At 47.1% G+C, this 9,869-nt stretch overlaps 1 protein-coding gene across 1 annotated transcript in view; it reads right to left on the bottom strand.

The window, feature by feature from the left end:
- Positions 1-9,869, bottom strand: part of LOC112110981 (fer-1-like protein 4) — a 98,862-nt gene that overhangs the window by 12,244 nt on the left and 76,749 nt on the right. Inside the window, exons 35-37 of the mRNA XM_029912610.1 lie at positions 9,244-9,414; positions 7,963-8,117; positions 6,527-6,705 (exon numbers count right to left, since the gene is read on the bottom strand). Of these exons, the coding sequence (XP_029768470.1) occupies positions 6,527-6,705; positions 7,963-8,117; positions 9,244-9,414 (505 nt within the window). The remainder of the gene's footprint in view (positions 1-6,526; positions 6,706-7,962; positions 8,118-9,243; positions 9,415-9,869) is intronic.

The following is a 9,869-nucleotide window of genomic DNA, read 5'->3' as shown; positions in this document are numbered from 1 at the left end:
CCCTACATTTGAACCCTAAAGTTCAAAGTGGGGATCCAGCCTTGACAGGCTGTGATATAGCTTGACTTTAGCAAAGCTTTTGATACGGTCTCCCACAGTATTCTTGCCAGCAAGTTAAAAAAGTATGGATTGGATTAATAGACTATAAGGTGGATAGAAAGCTGGCTAGATTGTCAGGCTCAATGGGTAGTGATCAATGGCTCAATGTCTAATCTTCTATGATTAGAAACCATGCCTGATCATGAGAGACTCAGCTCAATCTATTTAGCTTAACAAAGAGAAGGTTAAGGAGTGACTTGATTAGTCTATAAGTACCACCATGGGGAGCAAATATTTAATAATGGGCTCTTCAATCTAGCAGAGAAAGGCCTAAGAGAAAGGTCTAACATGATCCGATGGAAGGAAGTTGAAGCTAGACAAATTCAGACTGGAAATAAGATGAAAATTTTTAATAGTGAATGAATAACTATTGGGCCAATTTACAAAGGGTCATGGTGGATTCTCCATCACTGACAATTTTGAAATCAATTGGCTGTTTTTCTCAAACCCCTGTGCTAGGGATTATTGTGGGGACGTTCTCTGGCCTGTGCTGTACAGGTCAGATGAGATGATCAGTGTGAATTTACATAGGATGTCAAAGTGCTGGACCTAGGACATCAGTATAATTAGCCCCATTTTAAAGATGGGAAACTGAGGCCCATGGAGGCAACATGATTTCCCCAAGATCACCCATCAGACCAGAAACAGGAAACTCTGGTTTGCTGAGTCCCAGGCCAGTGTTCTAGCCACTAGGCCACCCTGCCTCCTGCGATATCCAGCTAGCCATCTGGCATCTGTACACACCAATGCAGTTCTGTAGCATCAGCAAGTGAGGCGCTGCCTTTGAAAGACTGGCCTTACTGAATAAGATAAGGCTCTCAATTTTACAGCTCATCCAGAGCTGAGTGCCCCAGCCATGTACCTGTGTATTGAATCTGTCCTGGCTAAGGACCAGTGCTGCCTGCTGAGTCACCACAACCACTTCCTCCTCGCTGGAGGGCTCTCACCCAAGTTCTGCCCAGACCCAGCCAGCCTGCGAGATCCATTGCGAGGTCTGGTAGCATGGCTGCAGTATTTCGGTGTGGTCTCATCCATGCCGTACAGAGAGACTCTCAGCTCCCTGTCCGGTGATGTGATGCTGTAGCTTTGGCTATGCTGCCAGCGTGTTTGTGGTCCATTATCAGGCCTGGTTCTTGCCATGTTACTGGTGGTGTCTGTAGCCGTACTCACCGGGCGTTTGGGGGTGAGCTGGAGAGCTGGGACTGTGTCCCGTACAGCATCTCAGCAGCACACAGCGATGGAGCCACACACAGTGCCTGGTGCTGCCCTTTGTGCTTCACCTCCCCCGGCTGCCACTTCTGAAGGTTCGATTTCTGCTGTCCTGTCTCGTTTCCTGCACCCGGCATTACCCTCTGGGAGCATGAGGGACTAGCCAGGGTGCAGGATCTCTACAGTCTCAGCTGTCATTTACAAACAGCTAGTCTCCAGCTGTTCAGAGTGCAAAGAATGCCTCCACCAGGTGATGTGAGTGACATGGGGAGTGGGGTGCTCCATCTGCAGAGACCCTGACACAACAGTTCTGAGGGGTGAATGGCCTGGCTCATTTCAGTGGGTGTTGACTCAGATGCCAATTCACTTCACTCTAGTTGTGGTGGATTCTCCATCTCTTGCTATGTTTAAATGAAGAGTGGATGTTTTTCTAAAATGAATCAATGAATCTAAGTAGATGTGTGCATGCCCACAGCCCTGGTATATGGCAGTGACTACCTGTACAGAGGAGATTCACTGTCTCTCACTCTCTTCTTCGCTATAAAGATCTCCCATCACTTTTGCAAAGCAGGGTGATAACTCGCAATCCTGGATAAGTTCCTGTAGTGAGGTGGACGAGCCCCTCTGGATGCCAAAGTGGGCGGAGCCACTGGAGCCTGCGCCCGCCCCCCAAAGGTCAAAGCGCAGGACCCAAAGTATAAAAGCCGCATCCCAGGGCTCAGAAGCTGCCTGGCCGCCAGAGAAGCCAGATGCTGGGGGCCTAGCTCCTGCTGGGGAGACTCCGGCAGCCTGTGTCCGACCCGAGGACTGGCCATACCAGTCAAGGCCTGATGATGACCAGTACCCGGAGAAGCTGTCAACCCTACTGGAGAGAAGCGACCCAGAGGAGCTGCCAAGCCTACCGCTCGCCGAGTTCCCTGAGGAGCCCATGGTGCTTGATTCTGTGGAGGACACCAATCAGACGCAGGTACTGCTAGAGGGGGAGGTAGGAAGTAGCCCGGGGGCAGCCGACCCTAGTCTGGCTGCGGCACACCCAGAGCCAATGTCAGTGTGTTGCGGCCAGGATCCCCACTGACACAGCAGCAGGCAGCCTGCCGCTGTTAGGGCCCTGGGCTGGGACGCAGTGGAGTGGGCGGGCCTGCGTCCCCCCTGCTACCCAACTTACAGGTGGCAGTCTCCCCCTCGCCCCAGACGCTCAGAACCAGGAGCCTGGGTTTTGCTATTGAACTATTTGCTCAGCCCCTGCCTGAGGGCCTGAGCCCTTGACTGTTTCCTGCCTCACCCGACTAATTCCCTGACTCAGCGGACCTCAGTAGTGAGGCGGCCAGGTTCCCAGCCGCCCCAGAGAGGGGTGACCCCAACCAAACCCTTCTACAGTTCCCTTTGGGGCAATTATGTTGTTTATTTTAAATCAGCAGATCTGAACAACTTGCATCCAAGAGTTTTAAAAGAAGTGGCTCAACTGCAGATGATGTTGGGGAAGTTCCAGAGAACTGGAAGGAATCTGATGTTGTGCCAATACTTAAAGAAGGCAAACAGGATGGCCTGGGTTAGCCTGAGATTAATCCTGGGCAAAAGCATGGAACTGCTGCTACCAAACTCAATCAATAAGATGGTTATGTGGTAAGCACCAAGCAACATGTTTATTGGTAGTGTATTTTTTTAAAATAGGACTCATCAAATTAAAAATATTGACTTGGGTTTGCCAAGATATCAAGTTATCAGTTATCTAAGGGAAAATATACAATTATGACTTATGAAGTGTGATGATGACACAAATACTGGTTTAGTGGTAAACAGCAAAGAGAGCAGGTCACTGATACAGACCAATCTGGGGCGGTTGGTAAGCAGGCCTCAAACAAATAGCAAACATTTTAATTAGGGCTGTTGATTAATCGCAGTTAACTCACGTGATTAACTAAAAAAAAATAATTGTGATTAATCGCAGTTTTATTCGCACTGTTAAACAATAGAATACCCAATTGAAATGTATTAAATATTTTGGATGTTTTTCTACATTTCCATATATATTGTATTATGTGTTGTAACTGAAATCAAAGTGTATATTATTTTTATTACAAATATTTGCACTGTAAAAATGATAAACAAAAGAAATAGTAGTTTTCAATTCACCTCATACTGGACTGTAGGGCAATCTCTTTGTCGTGAAAGTGTAACTTACAAATGTAGATTTTGTTTGTTTGTTACATAACTGCACTCAAAAACAAAACAATGTAAAACTTTAGAGCCTACAAGTCCACTCAGTCCTACTTCTTGTTCAGCCAATCGCTAAGACAAACAAGTTTGTTTACATTTGTAGGAGATAATGCTGCCAGCTTCTTATTTACAATGTCACCTGAAAGTGAGAACAGGTATTTGTGTGGCACTTTTGTAGCCAGCATTGCAAGGTATTTACGTGCTAGATATGCTAAACATTCGTATGCCCCTTCATGCTTCGGCCACCATTCCAGAGGATATGCTTCCATACAGATGACATTTGTTAAAAATATAATGCGTTAATTAAATTTGTGACTGAACTCCTTGGGGGAGAATTGTATGTCCCCTGCTCTGTTTTACCTGCATTCTGACATATATTTCATGTTATAGCAGTCTCGGATAATGACCCAGCACATGTTGTTCGTTTTAAGAACACTTTCATTGTAGATTTCACAAAACGCAAAGAAGGTACCAATGTGAGATTTCTAAAGATAGCTACAGTACTTGACCCAAGGTTTAAGAATCTGAAGTGCCTTCCAAAATCTAAGAGGGATGAGGTGTGGAGCATGCTTTCAGAAGTCTTAAAAGAGCAACACTCCGATGCAGAAACTACAGAACACAAACTACCAAAAAAGAAAAACAACCTTCTGCTGGTGGCATCTGACTCATATAATGAAAATAAACGTGCGTCAGTCTGCACTGCTTGGATTGTTATTGAGCAGAACCCGTCATCAGAATGGACGCATGTCCCCTGGAATGGTGGTTGAAGCATGAAGGGACATATGAATCTTTAGCACATCTGGTACATAAATATCTTGCAATGCCGGCTACAACAGTGCCATGAGAATGCCTGTTCTCACTTTCAGGTGACATTGTAAACAAGAAGTGGGCACCATTATCTCCTGTAAACGTAAACAAACTTGGTTGTCTGAGCAATTGGCTGAACAAGAAGTAGGACTGAGTGGACTTGCAGGCTCTAAAATTTTACGTTGTTTTATTTTTGAATGCAGTTTTTTTTTACATCAGTCTACATTTTTAAGTTCAATTCCATGATAAAGAGATTGCACTACAGTACTTGTGTTAGGTGAATTGAAAAATACTATTTCTTTTGTTTTTTTACAGTGCAAATACTTGTAATCAAAAATAAATATAAAGTGAGCACTCTACACTTTGCATTCTGTGTTGTGATTGAAATCAATATATTTGAAAATGTAGAAAATATTTAAATAAACTGTATCCTATTATTGTTTAACAGTGCGATTAATCATGCGATTAATTGTGATTAATTTTTGTAATTACTTGACAGCCCTAATTTTAATACAACCAATATAAGGTCCTTCATTGAGGAACAAAGAATGCAGGCCACACAATCAAGATAACTGACTTTATCCTGGAAAACAGGGACTGAGAGAGACTGAAGAAGTCCTTACGGATAACCATCTGAACAGGAGTTCGTTGTGCAATGATGTGGCTGAGAGGATGAATTTAATCCTTTGATTTATAAACAGGGGAAATCAAGTAGGGACAAAGAGGTGCACATTACCTCTCTAAATGGCATTGGTGAGACCATTACAGGAATACTGTGCACAGTTCTGGTGTCCACACTTCCAAAAGAACGTTGAAAACTTTGAGGGTTCAGATAAAAGCTACAAGAATGATCTGAGGTCAGGAAAACCTGCCATATAGTGAGAGACTAACAGAGTGCAAGGTATTCAGCTCAGCAAAGAGAATGTTACAAGGTGGTCTACACACACCTACATGAAGAGAAGAGTGGTGATAGATGAGGGCTCTTCAGTCTAGCAGAGAGTCAGAACAAGATCCAACGGCTAGAAGTTGACACGAGATCAATTCAGACTGGAAATAAGGTGGAAGTTTTTAGCAGTGAGGGTAATTAACCACTGGGACAACTTCCCAGGGATGCGGCAAGTTCTCTCTCACTTGAAGTCTTTAACTCAAGACTGGATGTCTCTCTCCAGATGACCTACTCTAGCTCAGTCACAAGTTACTGGGCTGGATACAGCAAACAGAAATCACCTGGCGAGGTTCTCTGGCTTGTGCTATGCTGGAGGTCAGACTAAATGAACACAATGGTTCCTTCTTGCCTTAAAATCGATGGCGTATGCCTCTCTACATTACATTCTGTCTAATTTCAGCTCCTTACTTGAAGCCACTGAGCAGTGCTGTTGCTCACTTTAAAATGCTGCCAGGTTCTGCCCCAGAAGTGGCTGCACTTTATCAATAAGTTATTAACTGATCGCTGGGTCCATAGTTTTTTATTATTTGTACTACAGCAGTGCCTAGAGGCTTCAGCCAAGCTCAGGGCCCCACTGTGCCAGGATGCCCCTGCCCCAAAGAGCTTGCAATCTAAAGACACAAGACAGGCAAAGACTGGGAGGGGAAAATGAGGCATAGAGAGGGGAAGTGACTTGCCCTAGGTCACACAGCAGCAGTGGCAGAGCCAGGAATAAAATACAGGTCTTCTGACTCCCAGTCCAGTGCCCTATTCACTAGACCACACTGCTCTCCAAGTACAGTGTGCTGCTGTCCGTAGGATGAACAGCCCTGCACTCTGAGGAGAAGGCAATGGTTTACTGAGTTCAGTGATGGTCACTTCACTATCAGAAAAATGACAAACAATTGAAGGGTGTGACCCCGAGATATGGTGGGGAATTGCCCATGGTGCTGCAGGGGGTATAGCTAGGAGTCGCCGGACAAATCGGAGCAAAGGAAAACGTAGACAAGACATGCAAGAGATGGAGGGAGAAACTGAAGCTGAATGTCAGGAAACCTTTGCTGTTGATGAGCTCTAGTCCAGTGTGGAACAGTTTGCCAAGGGAAAAGGTGGGAACTCCATTGCTTGGGACAGTTCCCGCTGGACTGGACAAAGCCCCATGGAGGAGACGGTGAAGTTCTGGCTAAGGGTGTGACCAGCTGGCCCAAAGAGCTTTACTAGGCTTACAACACACTGGTACTCCGGTATGAATAAACGTGTTCGTCTCACCTGCACGAGCCCGGGGTTCTCTGCGTTGTAAAGGCCCCGAATCTCCACGTGCTCCGGGACCAGTTTGTGCCCGTACTCTGGCATCTCATCCCAGTGCTGCAGGACATACAAAGCCTTCTGCTCATCATATGCTGACCAAGTCTCGTCGTCCATTTCTCTCTTGTCTTTCACAAAGGCCTCTAGAACACAAGACAGCCAGTCAGAAGGATCTAAAGACATGTGGCCAACAATGATTACTAGAGCTGTAAGGGAGAAGGCTGGAGCATCCGAGCACACCAAACATCTATACAGAACAACGGAATGGGACGAAGAAGAAGGGGAGAGCTGTGTAGAGGAGAAGTGGTTAAAAGTCCCAGGGAGCTGCTTTTGAAGAAGGCAGAGTGTGGTGGAGAAATCTTTTGAGTAAAGATCCGACTAAAGAGAAACAAGGGAAAATGACAGTGAGCACCTACTACCCCGCCCCCAGAACAGGAGAAGTGGGGGAACCGAAACTCCCAAAGCAGGATCCCTGCCCTCTGGGGGAGTTCAACTACCCAGATCTCTGCTGACCAGCAGGACACTCTCATGGGAGGCTGCATTTCACATGCATATGTGGTGTTGGGAGAAGTGGGTTGTGGTGTTTTCCATATGCTGATAATACAAACTCTGCATGTTCAGCTCAGCCTATGCAGCTAAATCTAGCCTTACTCCATGTGTTAGTGAGACTGGGGCATGCATGAGGCACAGATGGCTCAGGCACAATCTAGATAAGCCTGAATGAGATGAAGGATAATGGAAAATAAAAGCACAAAGAAAACCCAGTCAGGAGAACTGTCAGTGTCGATGATGGACAGCTAGTCAAACAGCTGCATACAGGGACTGTCTGTTGTAGCTTCAATGAAAAATAAGCAGAGCTCTCTCAGGGGGAGTGTTAAAAGAAACAATCAAACCAAACCTAGCACACATGGTCTGCGGGACAGGCTGACGCTCAGCAGGGCAGCTGGTCCAGGGGCTCAAGCACCAGCTAGGAATTTGTGTTTGGACTGCAGAGTCTGGGCCACGTTCCCACTTGGTATAACTCCATTCCCTGTCTAATTAGAGCCACATTATGAACCCCGCTCACATTAGTGAGCAGCTACTCATATTTTGTGGGTGAACTCACATCAGTGACTGCTCACCAAAGTGAGTAAGGGGTTCACAATCAGCTCTTCAACTGTAAACTCCTTGGTTCAGGGGCCACATTGTCTTGTGTGGTCGGTGCAGCTCTGAACATGCTACTGGAGCTCCTCGGAACATGCTAACAGTGGCTGAGTGGTTGGTCCGGTCAGTGAGGAGAGGGGGGCTCAGCGTGCACCCCAAGACATGAGCCTTGCACAGCTGAAGGGCTGACAGACGGCAAGAGCTGGTCACCCTTGAAAACACCCGGAGTTAACTCTCCCCCCAGACACACACGGTACCTTCAGGGAAAGCCTCAGGAGGGACCTTGAAGATCTTGTTGTTCACTTTGACCTCCTCCCGCCTGTACTCTGCGGAGGGGAGAGAGCTCTTCTTGCACAAACTCTCCAAGATCTGTGTGGGCTTGAAAGCATCTCGCCACATGTTATAGCCATCTCTGTGGGGAGGGGAGAGGAGGTTCAGACATACAGAATTCTCCTGGTGTAGCCATGGTAGATAATATTTATACTGGGATGTGAGAGCTGCCTCCTCTGGCAGACTCCACTAGGCAGGAAGGAACTGAGCAGAATTAAGGTGGTGCCGCCTCATATAGCCAGAGAAGGGACTATGAGCACAAGGCACGAGCCCCCTCCCCACGTACTGTTAGGAAAATTCTCTGGCTTCAGTGCGCTGGGCACGCAAACACCTAAGTGAAATACACGGCTGCATCTACTCGACAAAGAACCAAGAATCTCTCCAGAGAGTCCTGTTGCCCTTTCTCCCAGGGCCACACTCCCCACAGCTTCTCTCACTCCCTCCTGGCTTTCTGCCTCTCACACACCCAGGCCCTGCATTTGCAGTCAATCCCCAGGGAAACCCCACAGCTCACATAACTTCTTCTCAGGCCTTGCCATCCTGCCAGTGCCTTGAGCAGAGGCTTATATTGTTTCAGCTGTCACTACACAAGGGAGCATTTAATTGCTCCCTCCATTTACATTGAACAAAAGGTGCTTAGCTCACCCATAAGCTTTAACCTTCAGCCATGTATACACTTACAAGCTTACAGCAGCACAGCTGTACCGATACAGCCGTGCTACTGTCAGATTGCTCATGTAGCCGCGTTATGCTGACGGGAGAGAGCTCTCCTGTCGACATAATAAAATCAGCTCAATGAGCGGCGGTAGCTAAGTTGGCCGGAGAGTGTCTCCCACTGACACAGCGCTGTGCACACAAGTGCTTTTGCCAGCAAAACTTACGTTGCTTGCGGGGGAGTTTTTTTCACACTCTTGAGCAACAAAAGTTTTGCTGACATAAGTGCTAGTGTAGACATGACCCAAGTCTATGATTGACAGCAGCCATCAGCACCATCCAGCATAACATCAGCAGGGCTCCATACTATGTAACTAGAGTGCTTGAGTTCATCCAGAAGTGATGGGCTGGATGCAGGAAACACTGGATGAAACTCTCTGGCCAGTGTAATACAGGAGGTCAGGCTAAATGGTCATAAGGGTTCCTTCTAGCCTCAACATGGATGATTTTATGAAAGAAGGTCGTATATGCCAGCCCCGTGGTCTGGAACGTACGTGTCATACTGGGAGGCCATTCCGCAGTTAGCTCGGTGTTTGCTGTAGAATCGGTTCTCCAAGTCAATCTTCGTCTCCCCAATCAGGTCATCAGACCCAACCAAATCATGGTCAAATATTGAAACAGTGAGTTCTGATTCCATCGGAAAGGATATGCTCAGTTCCATAACTCTGAATACAAAGCAAAGAGATGCTCGGTCAGCAGAGATGCTGGAAATCAAGCATGCTTCCCTCCCTGCCCCGGGTCTGATGGCAGAACCCCATGTCTGTGGGCGCAGTGCTGGTGAGGCTCCGGTCTTCCTGCGCCACAGAACTCACCAGCTCCTGAGCAAGCTGCCAGAAAGGAAATATGTAAAAGGGGCAGCACCTTCTCCTGTCTAATTCCCTGCTCCAAACACATTGCTACGCACAGGGCTGGACACACCTGGTTCTGTAACCTCAGCAGGAGCCGGGCAGCCCTGATCTGCAGGTCCTTTTACTTCAAACAGCTCACTGTACATCATTCCGGTGACTCTACTCTGTGTTTCAATGACAGTGGGTTATAATAGGCTGCCGGGTTACAATGGCCTCCCGTTACCTCCCCCCTCTTTGGACAAGCTAAGTTTTCCACCCAGGGTACAATTCAG

The sequence above is a fragment of the Terrapene carolina genome, unplaced genomic scaffold (assembly GCF_002925995.2).
Source record: "Terrapene carolina triunguis isolate 2854851 unplaced genomic scaffold, T_m_triunguis-2.0 Scaffold233, whole genome shotgun sequence".
Classification (NCBI taxonomy): domain Eukaryota; kingdom Metazoa; phylum Chordata; order Testudines; family Emydidae; genus Terrapene; species Terrapene triunguis.
The sequence above is the reverse complement of the archived record's forward strand: the minus strand, read 5'-3'. Positions and strand labels throughout refer to the sequence as shown.